Genomic DNA, 22,735 nt, shown 5'->3' with positions numbered 1-22,735 from the left:
CACATTTTAGCGTTGAATTGTTTCCCGTTACAGTTAAATGTACAAAGAAAAAGTTAATTTTTTTTAAAAAAAGTTTTTTTATTGATTACAGCGAAAAATGTCTAATTTTATTCAAATTTTAAATCAAAATGTTAATTTGAATACATGAAAACAATTAAATCAAATAAGCACTTCAAAGATATTTATGGGAAGAATAATTTCAGTTGAGAATTTTTACAATGCGCCAGTTGCTGTGTTAGTCATTTACATTCCGGGATATCAGATGATCGCATATTTAAAATTTTACAAGAATATTTAATACAAAAGGTACCTAGGTACCAAAAGGTATGGTGGTAGCTTCTGCTATGATGGTATCTTCTGGTATGGAGGTTGGTTCTCGCCACCCTGTGAGTCTAGATTTTGGTGGGGGGTCAACTACCTCCTATCGATGACGGGACATCCTTTTAACCCTTCCCACAGGAAGGGTAGTACGTGGCTGGTGGTGGCCCTTAGGAGTCAACAATAGTTCCCGCCAATGCTCCTGTAGCAGCGTCATTCAGATTTTTCCGTGTCCCTTCAAGCGGGTCGGAGTAGCCGCTTATGGTTATACAAAAGATACTAAGATGAATTTATTTGAAGTTATTAATTATTCGTTAGTCAGAATCATTGATTATCTCGAAGTTATAAAATATAGTTTACAATAGACTTATCAGATTTTGAACATTTTTCCTTTATAACTATAATAATTTGTCGCAAATAAGAATTCTGGAAGAAAAGTTCAAATTGTTAAGAATTAAAAACAATGCATGCACATCTATTAGTGTGTGTGTCTGTGCGTGTGCGGTTTTAAAAAAAGCATTCTATTTATTTTTTTTCCTTTATAAAATTTTTTTTATTTTGTTTCACGCAATACTGGTGCGATCATGCATTCCAATTTTGTAAACATTTATTTTTTAAAGTTGCCAATTGAAAAACTTTTCTGCGGTATATAATATAAATAATATTTTATAAACAATTTTATTTATCTTATTTCAGTTTATAAAATCGTTACATTTCCTAATTTAAAAAAAAAAGATATTGGGGATAGAAAAAATTCTCCCCCCCCCAAAAAGGATTCTTGAAATATGTGGATGGTTACAATTTTTAAAGATTCAAGTAATTAATTACCTTTAAAAATATTTGTATTTTCATAGCTTGCTATAGTAAGACTTAAGAGCTCGTAATAATTAACTTCTTTTTATAATATAATTAGACCATTTGCTTGCTAATATTTCAGGTAATTATTGTTTTCTACTGTCTGCATGTTAATAAATCGAAGCATAATAATTTTATGATATGCTTTCTAGTCGGAAAATGTGTTGATAAATTGAAATATTTGCAACTATAATAGAAAAAAATTCGAATTATATCCAAAGTCATTGTCTGATTATCATGAATTTGAATTCATAGTCTGAAGTGCAAATCAAGTATACTTATAGCATAAAATACTGTACTTAAATATTTCACTTTGAGACAGATATAGGACATAAATGTAATACTATTTTAGACAGTAACAATAGTATCAGAAAACTTATATATGAGATTTCTTTTGTGAATTAAAAAGCTTTTTCCATATACTTGTGATAAACTCATCACCATTTTCAATCTTTTGTTACTTTTACGAAGAAATTATTATTTTACTATAAGCATTAAGTTCACCCTAAGAGAATCAAACGAAAATGTTTCTGGTTCGATTCGGGATTAGCCAAAAAAAAAAGCAAATCAACTTCAGTCCTATTTTTAGAAACTAAGCCAGCAAATACACATTTTTTTACTTAGAAATAATTGCTGCAATATTTATTTCAAAAGAATACAGATTCATTTTTTTCATACATAAATGTTAAATAAAAAATTGAAAAACTAATTAAACTATTGATTGCCCCGATTCCCCTCCAAGAAAATGCATAAGTACCATTTTTCTCAAAAAACCTCAATTCTGGTTTTTGAAAAAGAAACGCGTTTTTTGCAATATATGCGAGTTCTCTTTTTTTAAAATGCTGGCTACTACGCTTAGTAATTTTTAACCGAACAGTATGGAAGTGGAGACATTTTTAACCGAATTTATCTTATCTCTGTAAAGAATTTTTATTAGTGGAAAATCTTTTTATCAAGCGGTTTCATCACCAGAGGAGCAATAAAAATTAACTGGAAGAACAAAAAGAGAAGTTTTATATCCTTAGACCCACTTTTTACTTATAATGGTATAGATAAAACACATAATTGAGAACAAATTGTAGAAATTAATTGAAGTAAACGAACTGGAACATTTTAAACACTTGATGCAATCACTTAAAAGCAATTTTTTTCACTGATTATTTATTTAAATAGAAGGAATGTTTGTGTTTCCTGAAACCCCAGACTCGCAACTAATACTTTTTTTCAAGGAAATTTCATAATATTCAAGATATAACAATTTCAAAGTAATTTGTTTTCTAAAATTTCATGGTATCAAAAAGAGACCGAGATATAAAACAAGAGAACGAAAATTTCATAGTATCAAGATATATAATTCCATAGCAGTTTGTTTACAAAAATTTCATAGTTGGTCACAAAAAGTGGCCAAGAGATAAGAGCAGTTCATTATTTACATTGTACAATGAGGGCTGTTTTGATTATACAAAAAGGCGGCTATATTATTCAAATGTTTATTTAACTACTTTTGATTTCATTAATGTTCTAGAAAAATCTAATTTTAAATTCTGGTTCGTTATCTGGTTCATCTACCTTTTTTCTCGAAATTTAAATCTGAGTAATCTTTTTCTCTTAATCATCTCCAGCATTAGTAATTAAATCCTTAAATTAATAACAACTAAGTAAATTACAGCCATTTCATAATTTTTAACTGAAAACTTCTCTTGAATTAGTACTACATTTTTTTCCAATTTGCCATGATATTTATGATTTAATCATGCGATGATATCTATCAGTATTAAATTATAGTCACTTTCCTGGCTAATTTGCAAGCATTTATAAATCTTTCTCAAAATTAACTCATTTTTATAAAAAAATCGATTAGACATAATACAACTCACATGATTTATAATACCATCACCACTATTCATCTAATCACCGATAATAGTTTCAAGAGAATCTACGCCTTATATTTTTTCCACTCCTTTCATCATAAAAACTAGATTTTAAAAAAGAAAACTGCCTCCACCAACTACGAAACCGAAACATAAAATTCAAATCTTAATGGCATCACCACCGAAACCTAAAACTCGAGCCTGGGCGAAAGCAATTTGCTAATGCTCCCTTCAGGATGCTTTTTGCGACTATAACAGTCAAAATATTCAAATCTAGTGGTCTAAAATAATGTTCCTTTTTTCTCAAACAACACGTTAACCCATAAAGCGAGGGAAAAAAGTAGGGCATTAAAATACATCAAAGGTGCTTTATTACTCTGGTTTCTTGGACAGTGCTCGGCCAATAAACAAGCAGGCAGCGGCGGCGTGATGGCCCGTAACAATAAATAATATTTCAAAGATAAATGGCGAGATGGAGCAAGGAAAAGTGTCCGGAGCAGCATAAAAGAGGTCATTCCAATAAGGTAGAGAGATACGATACCATCGCAGCCCCGATATGTCGCAGGTGAGGAAAAGTGCTCTTCCGTCACACGATCGACTGAGAGAGTGTCTTTAGGGAACGGCTAAGAAGTGTTGGAATTAACTAGGAGCTTCTATGAAGCCTCCTATCAATATCTTCCAAAGCAGATAATTTGTATTTATTTAAGCATTTATCACAATTCAATGAGTAAAATATTTTATTAAGTCAAAAATTAGGACTAAATACCATTCAGTACGATTTATTCATTTTTAAATCTCATTTCTCAGAACTGCCAAATGAAACTAATTAACCGCTTAGAAGACTTAAATTATGTGTTCTTAAGGCTGAATGGAGTATTGAAATATATTAAGAGTGCAATCTTCTTTCAAATTTTTCTATAATTGTAAGTATAAAAGATACATATGAGGCGAGGAATAGCTAAGAAGTGCCTAATTCAAATTTTAACTCAGTTTCTTAAAATGTGGGTTAAAAAACTGATCCTCAAATTTAAACCGAACTAAAAGCATTGTGTTAAGAGAATATTCAAAAACAAACCTAAAGTATTTTTGTCAACTTCTCCAGAATTATTATAAGAAATTATTTTGATGAAGCGAGGAAGTCTTTATAGACAGCGCTTATCAGTTGTATTTTCCCTTTTAAAATGGGATAGTGCAAGTTCCGAACAAGATTATTTTTCTTTTCAGATCGGCTGCTGTACTTTTAAACTATTGGGATTTCTCTCTTCCTGCAGAATTAATTCATTTTCTAATCGACTTATAAATATTTTATATATGCACTCGTATTGTATAATCTTATGTTTGATAATTAAATTCAGTGTTAAAGAGGAAAGTCAAGAACAGGTGACAATTCGGGCTTCCGAAGATTATATGATTGGAGATGGGCATTCCCTTTAGCAATGCGCATGCGCAGAAATCTCAATTATATTTTCAACATAAAATTTACTTCTTTTTTTTCCAAATAATTACAAATACACGTTAAAAGGAAAAGAATCTAAAATGTTCTTTTTGAAAGAAAATATTTTAAAAAATACATTCAGATGCTACAAAAAAATTCTGTAAATTGTTAAAAATAGAAAAATGTTAAATCTAAAGCATAACGTATTTCGTTAAATAACAAAATTTATTGTAAAAGTTAAATAAAATTTATTGAAAACTAATCATTTCATATAAAAAATCAGAATGTTAAGAGCTTGGATAGTTGAAATCCAAAGATTAGTTTTTAAATAATTAGTTACAAAATAAGAACAAAATGTATGGAAAAAGGAAAATTATCGGCACTTGCTCAGTAATTTCTATTAAACCAATATATGGATGACGCCGAGATCGAATAGTAGAAGGAAAATAAGACTTTTTATTCAAGATATTGTTACGAATCCAGAGCAGTAAAATTCCTGGTAAAGGAAATAGTTTCACAAATAACTCTGATGGACTGAATGGATGCACTTCATTCTTCAACAAACTTGGAGGCAATTTCACGACTTAGTAACAAATTTTGGCGACTATTGGGCGAAAGTTCCTGAAATTATACGAATTACAGGCGTATATTGATGAGGAGTAAAGATACGACATCTTTTTCGAACATTTGAGGCTCTGTCACAGATGTTATAAAAACTCGAGTGTTGTAATAGTATTGACTCATTCAATTGAGAGCAGTAGACGAATCGAGAAACATGAATAACTGAGCGAAGTTTTTCTCCTGCAAGTTCTTTTTGAGCACTTTGTGTTGTTACGGTTTAATACCGATTTCTTGGTTGTGTTTTACTGTTTAATACAAGTGTTGCTCTTGTATACAAGTGTTGCTTCGACTACGTTTCACTCCTGATTATAGAATAAGGCGTTTTTATTTCTCATTGAGATGTCTGCCCTGAGGACGGGACTGGCGAGTCACCGGAGTACTGACTGGGCAATCTTTTTTTGGCTGATCCTCTTTTTCTCTAAACCCATTTTGGGTGGGATGGATCAACTTGGGTGTCCATTGAGTCTGTCAGACTTTACAAAGCGCAACCCACGGACAGAATTTAAAAAATTTCCGTAATGTTGTCTTGAATATGTATTGAAATTGATTATATGTATTTAATTATGTATTTAAACACACAAAAAAAGATAAGACCAGCCAATCATCTAAATTTTTCTTAATAAAAAGGTTCTTATGTACTGTATTTAAACACAAAATGAAAAATATATATAAAAAACAATCCAAGCGATGAAACTTTCTTAACGAAAAAAAAATGTTAATTAATTTTTAAAAGGAAAAGTTTATCAAAAATTTTGACAAAAAAAATGTTACCTTGTAAACGAGTATTTTCAAGCTGCTATATCACACTATAGTGCAAAAGGCACTGCTGCGCATTTATATATATATATATATATATATTATATATATATATATATTGTTTAAAAATTTTCAAGGTTGCTTCAGTAGTACTAAATCTATTCTTTGGATCATTTTAACATCGTTGGCATCAATTAGCCATTCTTAAAGCCCGTATCTTCCCTCATTTTCCAACTGACCTGTTTCGTCTGCCATCTCTTAGCACTGACATTCATATTTTCAGTACAAAGTTTGAAAGTTTCAGTACAAAACATGTTTGAAACTAATGTTGATTAAAACGGAAAAACATTAATAAAAAACAAGTAATATAAAAAAAATTAATTCAATTCCTACTTAGATCAACAAAGAAAAATTTTATTTCAGTTACTTTTTATTAAATAATTATCAAAAAAATTATTAAGTATCAAAAAATTATTGATTTTCGCAAAGGCAGAACTCGTATTCTTCCCCTTTGCGTGAAAAATACTGAAATCCTTGCATTTTACCGATTGAGTTACTGCCTGTTGATTTCAATTTTCGTTACAAACAGCTAAAACTCTTATTTGAAATATTAACAATTAATTAAATTTAATAATTAATTAATATTTGAAAACTGTATTAACATCAAGTGTCATCCACTACAAGTTTAAAAAAAAATGTATTTCAACTTGAGTGGATGAATAAAAAGTATTTTATTAACGATTGAAAATTTGAACAAGATATGTAAATATATATATATATAGGGAGAGTGTGAACCAATAGTAGGAATTGAATAAGCAAATAAACTGATAATGATATTCATTATCACTCTCCTCTAATCAACTTGGACTTTCCTACATCACTAATTGGTTGAAAATATCCTACGACATTAATTATTCAACAGCAGCCTCATAAGTAATTGTGATATTTTAATGTTCGTTCAGTTGACCTTGAAGCTCCCACAAATAGCTTAAAAACAGTGAAAACAGCAGAATACATTTCTCGGTTTAGGGTTTTGAATAAATTCAAAAACAATGACGATTCAGACGGAAGAATGATAATTCTTCTACATATTACGGAAAATGAAGGGAGACAATAAAGTTACAAAAATACGGTAGATTAGAGTAGAAGGCTCGTGTTTAATGTTGGTGATCTGTTCATGATAAATAATAAACATTCTGGAGATTCGCTTTACACTGTTTGATAATGGGAAGAATGCCGGAAAATGAGCAGTTTTGGTAGTATTTAATCGAGAACTGCATGGTCCATAAAATTAGAATTCAATTATATATAAAATAAAAATACATATTAATTTATCTAGCTATTTAGAACGCACAGATTTAAACAAGCAAAAAAAAATTACTATTTTTAACAATCTTTATACTTCTGGAAATAGTGTTCAAATTTTAAATAGATGACAAAAGTCAAGTGATTATTAAGAAGGTTTTCAGAAAATCTTCAAGATAATATAATTTAACATTGTAATTCTGTCACAAAGATCGCGCTCATCTTAAAAATTCGGTTTATATTTAATTAAGAAAAGCTATAAGACATTGACAAACTTATCATTTTTTATTATTTTGTGTTCATTAGGTTTTTAACAAAAAAGAAAATTACGTTTTATATTTCATAACACAAGTTTAATATAATCAATATGATAGAGTATTATAAGAAAAATATTTAACGTTGCGTATACAAGAGTGAAAATTCTCAATGAGGATTAAGACGGTTCAAAAAGTCGAATCTTCAAAACAAAAGCGTGATTGTTTGAGGCAATAATCCGCTCAATTAGATCTCCATATAATGGGGTATCATTTTGATTAATAGACACATTTATTAATATTTTTAAGGCACAGTTATTCTTTTACTTTGTTTACTTTTAACTTAAAACGACGATTTTCTGAAAACAGTTTTCAGATTAGTTCATTAATCTGCTTGTATAAGTCCTCAATTTTCATTAATACTGACTAAATCTTGGTAAAATATTAATTAAATTCAAAGGAAAATTATAATTTTAATTATCAAAAATTTTGTTCCTTTTTCAAATCTAATTTTCTTGAAAAATAAAGTCTTTGCTAATAAAAACAAAGTCCTTCGCTAATAAAAAAAAATAGTCGTCTATTATATTCTCATATCATGAATTAAGTAAAAATGTATATCTTGTTACACTTAAAAACTGTTTTTCCTAATATCCGAGTTCAAATTTTTTTCTAAGAGGAATAAAAAGAAAGATAGTAAAAAAAAAATTCTCACGAACAATTTTTTTTATATATGACTAGTTTATTCGTATAAAGCGTTAAAAGAATTTTTCAGTGCCTCAACTATCACAAAAAGAATGCATTCTCTTGTTAAGGTAGTCGAGGAAAAAAATGACATAAAAGCATTTTTACTTTATAAATTAGGTATAAAATTACGAGAAATTTAGAACATAAATATATTCGCGACTCACCATTTGAGTCGCAAAGTTTATACCAGCAATGATATTAAAAGGGCCTGTTACGCTGACAAAAAAAAATTCTCTAAAATGACGCATCTCTTTCCGTCGCAGAGAATTGAAGTCGTTATGGCATGCCATCGGCTGCAAATGTCATGTCGTTTAGGACGAGAAAAGAGCCCGTTCTTTTAATGGGACAGAGTAGAAATTGTGTTTCAGCCCCACAAACAAGATTTAGGATGCAAGAGACATCAGAATATTTTGTTACGTTCTTCGAAAAGACGAATTTTTTGGCCTTTCATGGGGGAAAGAAATTTAAAGTAATATGCTGGTTATGGGTGGATTTTTTTTTTTTTTTGGAAAAAAATGTCGTTTGCAGAACATAATATCTTCGTTCCATAAACAGCTATTTTTAAAATATGTTTAAAAAAGGCTTTTATAAAAACTTTTTAACTGTATAACATGGTATTTCATTATTATCATATAGCATAATACTTGTTGTCTACAACAATCAGATATTCGCGCACCATAATAATAATATTAATTTAATGATCAACTTTTCTCAATACAACACGCAATTACTTAACAGAAAAGAAAGATTTATTTTAAATTAGACACCTTTGGCTAACAGTTAATTCACCAAAATTAATGGCCACTAAAATTCTGTTTTTTAAGATGAATTAATTACTAAATGGCCAAAATGAACGGCCACTAAAATTTTTGTTGTGTATATAACTTGATCTTAATGGCTCCCTTAACAAAATATTTTTCATTATCAAATTTTCATCGCCATATACTATTTTAGAAACATTATACTGTTGTGTTCATTGTTCTATGCATTTCCTTAAACCTCTGATTGCGAATTTCTTTTTGAAAAAATGACTATTTCGATGCGATGTTTGCAAATAAGTTCAAACACTTTTCAAATAAAATGAACTGATATATTACACGATAATAATATGATGTAGTAAAAATCTGTAATCGTAAAAAATAAACACTCTAAACTGCGAAAAACGCAGGATGCAGTAGAAAATGGACTGATTGAAAACCCATAGAAATCACTGGATAAGCTTCTGGAGTGTTAATATACGGTCATCTGCCGTAAAATTTAACCTTTAATTTGAAAGAAAATGACCAAATTTTAAATTAATAGAGAAACAGTTTTTTTAATCAAAAAAATTTTAATATGATTACAGAAAACAGAATCGCCAAGCATTGAAATCTATAAAATAATTTTTAGAATAATTTTTAAATAATATTTGCAATATCTCAGAGGATTATTTAATAAAAATTTCTTTTGTTCAACTTCCAATAAATTCTTTCTTATTGTACTAAAATTCAATTTACTGCAAAAAGAAGGAATTCAGTAAATACATCTCATGGTATTGACGGTCTATTCAAAAATTTAAAGTTCGTAATTCATAACATTTACTAACCCAAACTACATAAAATACAATTCATTACTTCATTTGTACCATTCTTCTTATTAAATGTATATACTATTACTAAAGTTTAGAATAAGCTATTAGGCTCTGATTAGAATGGAAAACTTGAATATAAAAGCCCTGTTTGCCTTAAATACTACATAATTATCAAATCACTAAAATTAAATTTTTAAACGGTCACAAAAAACATTTTTTTCTTGCATTTATTTTTATAGAAAATAGCATGTTTCACATTTATTTCATTTCATGGAGACATCTACTGAAAATTATAATTTGTTATGTTCCGTTTGTTGTGTAAGTTGACTTAATCCTTTAATCTAAGCATCTGACAATGTAATGGTAACATTTGATAAAACCTAATTTTTATAATGCGCGCATAACATGGTCGTTACAGGTTAAATCTCATTTTTTTTATGTTATTGGAAAATATGCTTAAAATATTTTGGAAAAAAATTTGTAGAAAAGAAAATTCAAAAGGAAAAACAATTAGTATCACTAAGAAATTTTTTTTCTTTTATTGTAAGACGATGTAAAAATCAATTTTCCTTTTCAAAAATCCTTTGAAAAAGTCACGGGAATTTGTGTTTATAGGCTTTCATTTCTTTTTCTCTAGCATGGAAGAAGGCTGGACATGGTGACCATTGAATCAGATGTTAAGTGGACCGAAGAACAGTATGAAACTTTTGAAAATAATCCCTTAAAGAAGCAAGCAAAGAAAAAGAAGAAAATAGTCTTCGTTGGTGCAAGAGTTCATCCTGGAGAAACACCCTCCTCGTATGTTTGTCAAGGTAATAAATAGTTCAAGCTCTTAACTTTAGCCACAGAGCAAACAATTTAGAAACATTTAAGCATTTTGAATCAATTTAATGGCTAAATATTTTTTGATATATTAATAAAACTGCTGCGTCAAGTTTACAAGATTATTTCTTTCAGACAGAAGTATGCAAATGATATGAATATTTCCAGGAATTGATTGAAAATTAGGAAATATACTAACATTCACATTAGATGCACATATTAGTAGATTGTTTTAAAAAGTATTACCATAGAACATTGCATGCTTTAAAAATATTTGGTACACAAATTTAACTCTGAAAAAAAAAGAGTTGTCATATTTTAACTATATCATTAGTCTGTGAATGCAAAATAACTTTATGTTGCTTGTTAGATAAAATCTCCTTTGAAAGCCGAGAGAAGGCTGGAAACAGATATGAACAAATGAATAATATTTACATTCTTGAAATTCATCTGAATTTGAGAACTTGCTGCTCGTATTTTTATAAAGCCCACACTTAAAACAGTTTTATGTAATCATGATTCGTATCTGCATCTCCCTCCTAAGACAAGATTCTAACATTAGGCATCACAAAGTTCATTCATTAGGCATCACAAAGGCATTGGGTTCCTAACATTAGGAACCCAAAATCGTTTCCTGTTTTTACTGTAGCACGATACATTTTCAATACATAGTTAGTATTTTCCAGCTGAATCGCCATTCGTTTTCTCTATTTTTGAACTTTTTGTACGTATTCTTACTACTGAATCACGTCACAGATGACTTTTTGTTCAAAGCTGTCTCTTTCATAAAGTTATTTTCGCATGTAGTTCTCCAGACATGTGTTATGATTGTTTGGCTATTGTTTTGTTGTGAAGGATGCCGCCAGACAGAACGACTATGAAGTTCTGTCTGTATCCATTTTGAATAGTGATACAGTCAAATTTACTTCCACAAGGAAAAAAATGTGATACAATTTATGTTACTTCAAACTGTTGTGTTGGCCATTCAAGCAATCCACTCTATTTTCTCCTGAATATCAGACCAGAAAAAAGAGTTGAAATAATAGCTTTTCAATTTAAATAAAAAGATAATATGGAAGAAAAAGTTTAAACAGAAAGTTATATGTATTACGTGGACCTAAAAAACGAGTATCAAACATTAAAATAATGTAATTAGGTCAGAAGTAAATTCACTTTTTAAAAAAGTATAAATATGAAAAAAATTTAAATTCTTTTTTAAATTAGGCAAAAAATTCCACGATTCACCAAAATATCTGATCAAAATTTTAGGAAAATATTTGCATTCTTTTTTGAGAAATTTAATTTGTTGAAAAATCAATGTCGGTAAACAAATAATTTGAATCAATTTTCTAATTATGCGAATTTAAGGGAAGTAAACACTTCAAGTGTTAAAACGTTGTTCTATAATTTCAAATATTAGTTATATAGTCATTTCTCAAAAAACGCAATTAAGATTAAATTTGATTACTATCGTATTACCAAAACGGATTTTCTGTAAAATATTCAGAATGAGATAGAAAAATTGTTAAAAATATTAAATTAATACTTTTTTAAAACAATCTAAAACTGTGGAACAAAAAAAATGTAGAATTGTTTTTTTTTTCGTTTAACGAATTAGGATTGATAGTAAAATACTTATAGCCGAAAATCAATGAATTAATCGATCTAAAATTTTAAACAGTTACTCTCCCCTGTATAGATTGTGCTTGTAAGAACTGCAAAACTTTTCATCAAAGCATCAAAAATACTTTTCATTACTGGTGTAGTTTTTAATTTATCCCTGGCCTAAATGAGCTCTTTTAATATTTGACAGTTCATATTTAAGTTAATGAACAAAACATATAACTATAACAATTTTTTTCCAAGCATTTCCTTCCAACTTTTATTTAAACTCGAAGCAGACGTTTCTTATATCTTTCCCAAATTTCTCATCTAACATCCAGATATGCGATATCGTATTTTGTTTCGGATAATCAATTTAATAACTTGTCCACGTTTTGATATTTTTATAATAGTGTAATGAACATTTCTTGTTTTAAATCCATCAAAATAAAAACTTAGTCCTTAAACTAGGTCAAAAAAATGTTTTTTAATTTTTTTAAAATTCAGAGTAACAACGACAAAATAATTCCACTACAAAAGGTCATCCATCTATGCCCGATGTCAACCTTTTACAGTCCAAGAAGTAATAAGATGTATAATTATCCAAATGCAAGAATAACAATTTGATTTAGTGCTTAAGGAATTCGAAATTACAAAGTTTATTATAATTCCTAAAAATTAAGGTCTTTGCTTTTCACACGGCTTTTATAATAATAATTATCTAACAAGAATGTGAAAACGGTGCATTTTTCAGAAGGTCAAGTTAATTTTCTGTTATTAACATAAATCTAAAGACTCTTCCATGATTTCAGAATCATATCTTTACGTGTTCACTGCCATAGTATGCGATATAAATTAGCACAGCACATGCTTTCTTAATACTTTCTTTAAAAATTACGGCAGGCGAGCACGTTTTCGGCTGTTACTGGATAGCGCCAAATGACACTCTTGGGCATCATTAATATCTATGATTGGTCCTCTCGGCAGGATATCATCTCTCGAATAAACATAAAAATTTCATTTTTGATCAATTTTTCACAGTTTTCTATCTTTATATCGTTATTTATTCATAAAAATCCGCCTTCTTCCCACTTTAAAACTGAAAAGCATAATAAGAACTATCCAATGTTATTTTATTCAGGAATTAATATTAAAATACTTACGAACAGTATCAGGAAACTTGCCAAAAATTTTGCATGCTCTACAGATTGGAAGTGATACAATAAACTAATATAATATATTTAAAGGTAAATGATATAGGAACAGAATTTAAGGTTCATTAAACTGTTTTGTTTTGGAATGAACAAACAAATGCTTAACAGTGGAAGTCGTCCCCTGGAAACTTTCTGGTACACTGTCTCTGAGGTTTAATCTCTCCCCTATTCCATCATCCAACATATCTTGGACGAAGCCATGGACGTTACGAGTGTTCAGAGTTTTATTTTCATAATCCCGAAAACGAGTTTTATGATGCATATCATTGTAAAAGAAATCGATTATGAATTTTAAACATATATTATTGAACAGAATAAAGCGAAAATTTGAGTCCAAACTACAATTTTAGTTACAAATTGATGTACCAAATGTCATTTATTTAAGTCATTACATTTTTACGTGTTCTTATTTACATGTTTGCCAAAGTACCGGCCAAAAAAGAGGGATAAACCTTTGATGGATTTGATTCAAAATTTGATACAAATCTATAATTTAAATGTTAAATCTACGTACCAAATTTCATTTCTCAAATCACTTTCAAACTGCCTCGTTCACATGTAGACAGACTAATAGACGGTCAATTCTTTAACAAATTTGATTCAAATTCAATAAAAGTTGTAATGAATAGCTTATAAGCCAGTTAACAATTACGTTACCCGAGCAATTGCTTTTGTATCATGGTCATGTTACTGGAATGCGAACCATAAGGTTCCAGGTTCTATCCTCGCGCATATCAATCCCCTACAAAGTCTAAATTTTAGATGCTAAAACAATGCATTAAATTTCCTTTATCTATATCATCGCGGTTTTGAGTCATTTCGTTCACATGGTCTGAACTTATGGACTGACAGACGATCCATTCTTCAATTCCTCAAATTCAATTTTTAATGATTACAATACTTTCTGTCCATGTACGAGAAAGTATACAAAAAAACTTCATTGAAAAAAAAAAGCTTTTTTTTACCTAAGCAATTTTAAATAAAATTTGCTGCCAATATTTTTCAAAAAATCATTTTAACAGTATAATTAAACATCATTAAAAAATTCTAAGTAGCAATTTTTTTTTCAGGTATGATAAATTTTCTTCTCAGCGACAACCCAGTTGCCAAAATATTGAGACATTTCGTTACATTCAAGTTCATCCCCATGCTCAACCCTGATGGCGTATTTGTCGGAAATTACCGGTAACGAATAATTCTTAAATAATTTTCAGTGTTTATGAGCAATTATTTTCACATCTCTAATCCCACCTGAATTTCACAGGACTTGTATTTTGGGTCAAGATTTGAACCGCTGCTGGCAGGAAAAGTCTATACACGCTTATCCGACACTAGCTGCAGTGAAATCCGTCACAGAAACCTTATCTTCTGAAAAGGTAAAAAAACTAAAGCTATGTATTCAATTTGTGTAGAAGTAACTTAAATAAAATTATCTGTAAATTATAGATATTTTTAAAAGATTTGCAGCTGTCGATAAATCTAAAATTTAACTTATTGTAATCTTGGAAAATATTTTTAAAAAATGATAGTTGAATTTAAAGTTGATCCAAATCATAGAAATATGACACGTATGTGTGCCGGTGAAATTTCAAAGTAAACGGGGCCAGTTACTAGACCCTGTTGGGTATATTTTATACACATGAAACGGAAATTCTCCTTGAAAAGACCAAACTCGGCACTTTTTAGACTAAACGGCATTTTTTCCGTTAATATCAGTATGATATCTACTCTTTCATACCTATATTAGTGGGATGCAAAAGGTGAATGTCTAATTTTTAAAATAAAAACAATTAGTATTTGTGAGATTGCGAAAAATCAAAGGCATTAAAGATTCATAAGTTAAAGGGAAAAAAACCTTTTTTATCTTTGCATTTAGATGGAGAGAAAAATTCTATCTTACAAGACGTGATATGATTGATTTTATTATAAATGAAATAAGAAATAATTTTATCTTTAAAAATCCGTTTCATGTATGAGTAATAAGTGATTTATTCTAGGTAGTGCAGGTAAAAAAGAAATATCCCACTAATGGTTCGGTGGGTTAAATGTACCAAAGTTTAAATATTTATACATGCCTCCGGTCCTATCAGTCATCTTAAGTGAATTATTTTTGACATCTGAAAGTTATCAATAAAATAAAGGAAAAAATGACTATATTTTTTTCATTTGCGCCCACTTTTTTCCTACTAAAACTGGCCGAGATGTGAAACTTTGATTGTTTTGTTAAATTATTTATAATTTAATAAAATTCAAAAAATAGTTTGATACTTATATTCCAAATCAATAGTCCATAATGAAAAATAATATTTATCATTTCTTTGATAGCGATATTCTTTCGAGTAATATATTGGACTGGAAATGACAAAAAATCTGTAACCAGAGCAAATTCTAGAAAACTAAAATTCACAAATAAGAATTTTTCATGTATGCATCCTCGATTATGTTGGTACCATTAAGTCAATTTACCTCATAATTTAAAAAATACACCATGCTGTGATCAAGTAGTGACCATCTAAACTGAAATTAATACCTGCGAAGTCATTTTTTTTTTTTTTTTGTGATATCAAAGTGTCATCAAAGACTTCTTTTATTCTATTTAAATAAACATGGTTAATGCAAAATCTTAGAAAACTAAATGTTCACCTTAAATTTTTATGCAATTTAATTAACTTTATTTATATACTATTTGTAAAGACAGAACGTCACTATTTACTTCCTTTGATGGGTTAGAGCTTAGAAATTTCACAAACTTATGTATTATGGGTAAAAATACAACTTTTAAACATTTTTAGAACTTGATTTCAATAAATTGATTGATTCATTATATTTTGATTCCTTATAAGTGGGGAAGTTTTATAATGAATTTGGGAAAGAAAATAGATCATAATATTTATAATAATGAATTAAAGTTTTAAAAAAAGAAAATAAAAAAACTATCTTTATGTGCTATTCACAATGGTATGCTTTTAAAGATTTTTCTATTTAAAGTTATTTAATAATAATGTTATTTAAATGCCAGTTAAATTTCATCATGAAACTTTTTTGAAAAGTTTTTTTTTTTAATTTCAATGAATATATTGCGAAATTAAAAATAATAATCAGCTTTGATTGACCTCGTCCAAACTTTTACGCACAAGTTTCTAGATTTTTATTTTCCAGCACGTGAGAATACTGTACTATATTTTGTACAGTTTGGTTTGGTTTGGTTTAGTTATATTAATGTCCCGTTTTTAAAGCAACACTAGGGCTATTTTGGGACGGACCTCGTAATTTTGAACTATATTTTGTACAGAGATGAAAACATAGAATATGTTGTTGTTGATGAGTGTTTAGTATAATGATAAGTACGCATTTTAAATATATTTTCTATCAAAAAAATTGGAATTAAAATTTGACAAAAAATTAAGATTGTAGAAACAAGACCAAATTCAGTATTTCACTTATTTAAGTTAGCCCTTTCTAGGGCCGTTGGAAGTATACTTCCCACCAAATTTATCAATCTTTTTATGAAATTATTTATTAGGTTGGCATAAGTTCTGACAGATTTCAATTTTCAGTTCTGACAATTTTGGCATAAGTTCTGACTAAGTCAGAAACTTAGATGCTTCAGTTCTTTATCTCAGACAAAATGATGTGTCTTCATTTGTTACTTAATTATTAACTAACCAAATTAATTAATCAAATTAAATTTATCTAATAAGCTAAATGAATCCCTTTTCTTATTCTAGTTTCACGCCTAAAAATATTTTAACATAATATGACTAGAAAAAAAATGACCCTTTAAAGGGTTAATGCGCTTTCGAGCTATCTCATTTTCATACATTAAAATCAACACACCGATGGACGGTTAAGCTATTGACGAATTAGATTCAAAATTTATTAAACATTCACACATTAGGCGATAAAAATCGGTACCAAATCTCATTTGTCCAAGACGTTTCGTTTTTCAGCTATTGCGTTTCCTTCTGTTCGAAGAATACTGAGAAACACATGGTCGATTTTTAGTTCAGAATTTAATACCGATCTTCACTTTACATGTTCAGTCTGTGTCCCAAATTTTATTCCTCTAATTCTATACGCTTTGTAATTATCTTATGCCTTGCATCCGAGCAGCCATATACGCTTACTTGTATGGATTTCTTTCAAAATTCGATAGAAATCTACGAATTTGATGCAAAAGCCTCATGCGGAATTTTATCCGCTTAGCTCAAACTTTATTTGATGCATCGTGTACACAGATTTATTTCATTTTTATTTATTTATTTGACAAGAAAACTAGAAATGTGAAAATTTGTCAAAATCTCGAGTTTGGTATTTTTTTCCTCGATTATAATACTTTCTTTACAGAAAAGTTAAAAAGAGACTCGGTCATTATTTCTTACACTTCTATACACAATACAAATAAACAAAACCTTATTTTTTAGCTTAAGGTGTATGTACACACTTGAAGCTTCAAAAATCGTTCAAAATATCGTATATTTTTTTTATTGCTTAATAATGTTCTCTGATCTTTAGCCTTCAAACGATACCAAGATGTTGTCAATATTCGAAATATTTCTCGAGTTATAATAAATTTTCTTGAGGTGCTTTCATTAAAAACTCTAGTTACGGTTTTTTTTAAACTCATTTTATGAAGAATGATATTTTTCCACTATGTTGCTTCATTCAAACAATCATAACAAGAAAAATAAGAAAATTACCAAATACAGTTATTTATATATCAAAATAACCTGTATGAAATAGCGGATGTTTTGTGCGTCAATCAAAGTTATATTTATAGAGATAAACTTTTAATAGCTGTTTAAAAGTTAAAATGACAGAAAAAATCTCTCTTTTTCTATTCATCGTTGATGAAAAAATTGTTTAAAAAATCTTACATTTTTATAACTTGTTTGAGCCAGACAACATGAAGACTAATATTAGGCATCATTTCCAACTAGAATTGTGTGTCTGTACAAATTAGAATTTAAGATATCATGTTTCAAAAAATAGGCTAATTAGCTCATTAAATATTATTTGATTAATTAATAATGAGTGTAATACGTTTTTTTCTCACTGAAATGAGTTTAAACACATATTAATAACCTACTGTGAAAAAAACTGGATTTTTAAAGTTAAAATTTTTAAAAAATCTTCAAGTGTGTACGTACACCTTAATGTCCAAATAAATTCACCAATTAATTCAATTTTAATAGCAGATATTGAAAATAAAAATCTCCAAACGATTTTTGTTTTATATTTTTTATTAATTTTCTTACCAACGAAAAATAATTTCATCATGAACTTGCTAATAAATAAATAAAAATCATAGCTTATAAGAATTCTTCAAATACTTTGTAACTTTCGAAATTGATTTTTCGTTCAATTCTTCCAGAAGAGTCTAGCAATGCTAGTGAACTATTTTCTAGAAATGAGAAAATTCTTGACACCTTTATTTTGAAAGAAACTAGCAGAGGACTAGAAAATGGACACTTGGTAAATCCAAATAACCGTTGTCGACTTCCTTACGAAACTAACAAACTAATTAAAAGGTAGCATTTTAGAATAATTTCGTTTATGTGTGTTTCACTTTCTCTAAACTGAAATCTCGCAAACAGTAACACTAAAATATGTACGTTACGGTTGTGATTACTGTAGCAAAAGGGAAAACGCGATTATTAGAAAAGTAATAAAAGGGAAATTCGACGGTATTTATAATTAAAGATATAATAAGATAGAACAGTAATGTTGTAACTGTATTTGCTTTTCGCTCAATAAATTTTGTAGAAAGTGAGCTAGATAATATTGTGCCATAATTGATAGAGGAGTACAGAGGTGCTGTCTCTATTTCCATACAAACTGAATGATTTTAACATAAATTATACTTTGAGGATGTGTGAACTGTAAGTCTGCGATAATAACACGGAAACAGTATCTTAATACCTCAACCAACACTGAACCAATAGAGACTTGTTCTAAAAGAGACACGCCCTGTCATCAAAATGGAAGCAAAAATGCAAGTTCATCACCAATGCTACACTCCCAGGAGAAGCGAGAACGTGCATGTAACGAGACTCGAAAGGGGGGATAGTCGAAAAGAAAGTCATTTTACATTAAAACATAAGAGTAGCTTGAATGAAAGAAATACTAATCATGTGGCAAACAATAAACGAAAAAATAACAACTACTGCAAAATGTAACTTATCACCGACTGAATATTAATCGATACCCATCGAAAAGGTTAGCTCGACTCGGTCTCTACTCTTGACCTATTATTATCTAATGACATTTGAAAATTATGTAGAATAAAGTTAGTTTAGGTTGTAGTAATTAGTTTCGTATAGCTGCAGTTGGATATTTATTTCCTCTGTTTTAAACCAAAAGGGAAAGTCAACGATAGCATACAAAAGCTAGGCATTGTTTCAACAACTTCAGTTTTATATTATATATATATGTAATGATATTTTAACCCTAATTTCATTTTAATTAATTTCCAAAGTTTTATCTTAATTTATACCATAGTAAATTCATTCTCTTATTTCGTGATCCAATTCCACTTTCTCTACTTAATTCAAGAGAAGCTTTATAAAATTGCTGAATCGGCTAACGCCAACACTTTCACACGCTCAGCGTGAAAGGATAGAAAACTGTCCAGTAAGTACATTCTTTTTAAAAGATCCCCGTTTTTCCTTTACATGTGATTGACATGCGTCAGAAATCCCTATCAGAATCTTAATAATATATTAGCACTGTAAATAAATATTTTCCCTATCAAAATCTCATGTTATATAAGACGAGGGATAATTTATTTCGCCCCTTCTTCCCCACTTCTGCTTTGTGCCGCGCTGTGGCGGACGCGCAATGACCGCGTCTTTGCTTGTAAATAATTATGCCTTCCCGGAATGGATATTAAAAATAATTTAAGAAATCGAAAGTACTTTCACTGTTTTCAAAACTGCATCCTGCTTCACATAAAATAATGCTTACACACACACATATTATATTTATATATTAGGAGTGGTTACAATCTAACTGTCAAAGAATTGTTGAATATTTGAATACGATTTTTTTAACTATGTAATTTGTTAAAGAATACTTTCTTACTATTTCCTAAAAATTTCAGCGTATTTTATTAAATAGCTTTGAAATCTTAAATCAAAAAATTTTAACAAATTCTAAAAAAAGAAACAAATAATGAAGAACTGAGAAATATCTCAGATTAGTCAATTTTGCCCACAGTGGTTTTCAATAATTCAAAGTGCGGGATTCTCCGTTCTTTTAGATAGTTTTCCTGTGTTGTGGAAAAAACATGTATGAGTTAGAAACTCTACATTCAAATTTCAAATCAGAGTCCGAGAATTGTTGGACATTGAAAGGAATTGATGCTTTCTTCAGAATACAGTATTTCCGTGTTTTTTTTAAAGGTAAACCTTCCTTTAGAAAGCAATAACAAAAATTTCCACTTGCAAATATTGTCAAACCTGACATTTTTAACAAAATTAGATTATTTTTCGAAACTTGTTGAATAAATCAGTTCTGTGTTGGATGATTCCGAGCAATATAACAAATGACGCACGTTTTATCCCATACAAAGAATGCTTTACCTAATTACCTTTATTAATTTTATAGATGTTTGGAATTTTAAGCAAGGTGTAAGGGATCAAACTTGTTCAAATGGAAGTATCCATTATAATAGAGGGGCTGAAAAAATCAGGGAACATCTTTAGAAACACCTGAATCAACTTTATACGAGAAAAATTTCTACTGCCTAATCTTTTGGAAAATCACTTTTCAAAGAAACTGGTTTTCTCAATGTTCTCAAAAGCAAAAACTTACTAAACACGCTCTAAAGCTAGCCAGGTTATTTTGTTTAGATACTAAAATTGCTGCATAATTAAGCTTAAATAACTTGTATCATACAATTTTGCTTTAATAAAGAGACAAAAATAACCATTTTCGATTGGTTGACGTTATTTTTTAAAGAAATATAAAGCATTATTTAAAGAAAAAAAACTACAAGCATAAACTATACTATTTTAATGAAGAGAAAATCAACAAATAAATTTAAAAATTTAAGAAATTTTTAAAAGATTAAATTAATATAAAAAAGTATCAACAATACAGAAACCGTTTGCGGGTATTTTCACCGTTAATATTTGGGTTTTTAATAACAGTGAAAATACCTGCAAATGTGTTGAGTCAAAAAGAGATGGAACATCATCTTGGAATACAGGGGAAAAGTAAACAATGTCGCATCGTTTGCGCTTTCAGTGCTTTAAGAATCTAAACATTACACATTATTTTAGTAATTCAGTTTGCTCTTGTGGATTGCTGAAGATTGCTGCTGATCTGAACATTGTGACAATTGTTAGTCTTAAATTCACTTAATAATGTTCTTATTTTAATAATTTCATCTTTATTTTAATTTTGAATCAGTTTGGATTAATATTTACAATTATGTTTATTGAATTTTTTGAAAATAGCGCTTTTACTCCTAATTCATAAAATGTCAATGTGTGGATCTATCAGCTGTAGGGATAATATATCAAGCAAATAAACTTTTCAGGAAATATATTATTTAAAAAAATCGCATCAATTGCACAAGGATTGCTCTAAATGACTATTGAAAATTGATCAATGAAAAATCGTTTCTAAATTTACTATTTCTAAAGTCCCTTAATTTTCATTGAAAATTTGCTTGTGGGTATCGCATCGAAAACTCTCCATCTTTCACATATATGTATATGAATTGTACCATTTTATTAACAATCTTCGCTCGCTCATTTGCTTATCTACGGTGGTTCAGTCCTCATGGAATTACTTATCAATAATCAATTTGAAAAACAAATGAAAATAAAATCTTTCCCATTGAAAAATTCAACTTAAACCATTCATATTTAAGAAATAAATTCACCGTACATTATATGCATAGTGAAATTATTATAATTTTCAATATTTAGTTTTTAAATTAAAAATATTCTGTCAAGACTGGTGCTAAATACATACATAAAATAAATATAGAAATAGGATACCATTTATTTAACATGTCTTTTTATAGACAGTGTAATTTGAAACTTTAAGAATCCAAGAAGATCATCTTACAATTTTGGCTTAATAACTAGACATTAAAATTTAAGAACATTGAAAACAAACCATTTCACAAGTATTTCTTATACGACAGCTAAAAACTCTTGTTCTATTTTTGCCATCTACTAAACCATTGTCATATTATAATCAATGTCCTTATAAGTCCAAATTACATACACTAAAAATCGTCAAACATACAAGATAACTTCCTGGAAATTATCGATGATTGTCAAAAAATGTAAACAAATGCAATCTTTTTAATCGTATGCGATATGCAATGTAACTTTCTGGAATATTAAATG

General features: G+C 28.9%; 1 protein-coding gene across 1 annotated transcript in view; it reads left to right on the top strand.

Annotated features, from left to right (window-relative positions):
• The first annotated feature begins 326 nt into the window (after positions 1-326).
• LOC129962199 (cytosolic carboxypeptidase 6-like) overlaps positions 327-22,735 on the top strand; it is a 93,194-nt gene continuing 70,785 nt past the window's right edge. Inside the window, exons 1-4 of the mRNA XM_056075939.1 lie at positions 327-386; positions 10,367-10,541; positions 14,438-14,552; positions 14,632-14,743. Coding sequence (XP_055931914.1) covers positions 327-386; positions 10,367-10,541; positions 14,438-14,552; positions 14,632-14,743 — 462 coding nt within the window. The remainder of the gene's footprint in view (positions 387-10,366; positions 10,542-14,437; positions 14,553-14,631; positions 14,744-22,735) is intronic.

Source organism: Argiope bruennichi, chromosome 2 (assembly GCF_947563725.1).
Source record: "Argiope bruennichi chromosome 2, qqArgBrue1.1, whole genome shotgun sequence".
Lineage (NCBI taxonomy): Eukaryota > Metazoa > Arthropoda > Arachnida > Araneae > Araneidae > Argiope > Argiope bruennichi.
This window is presented reverse-complemented; position numbering and strand designations above follow the sequence as displayed.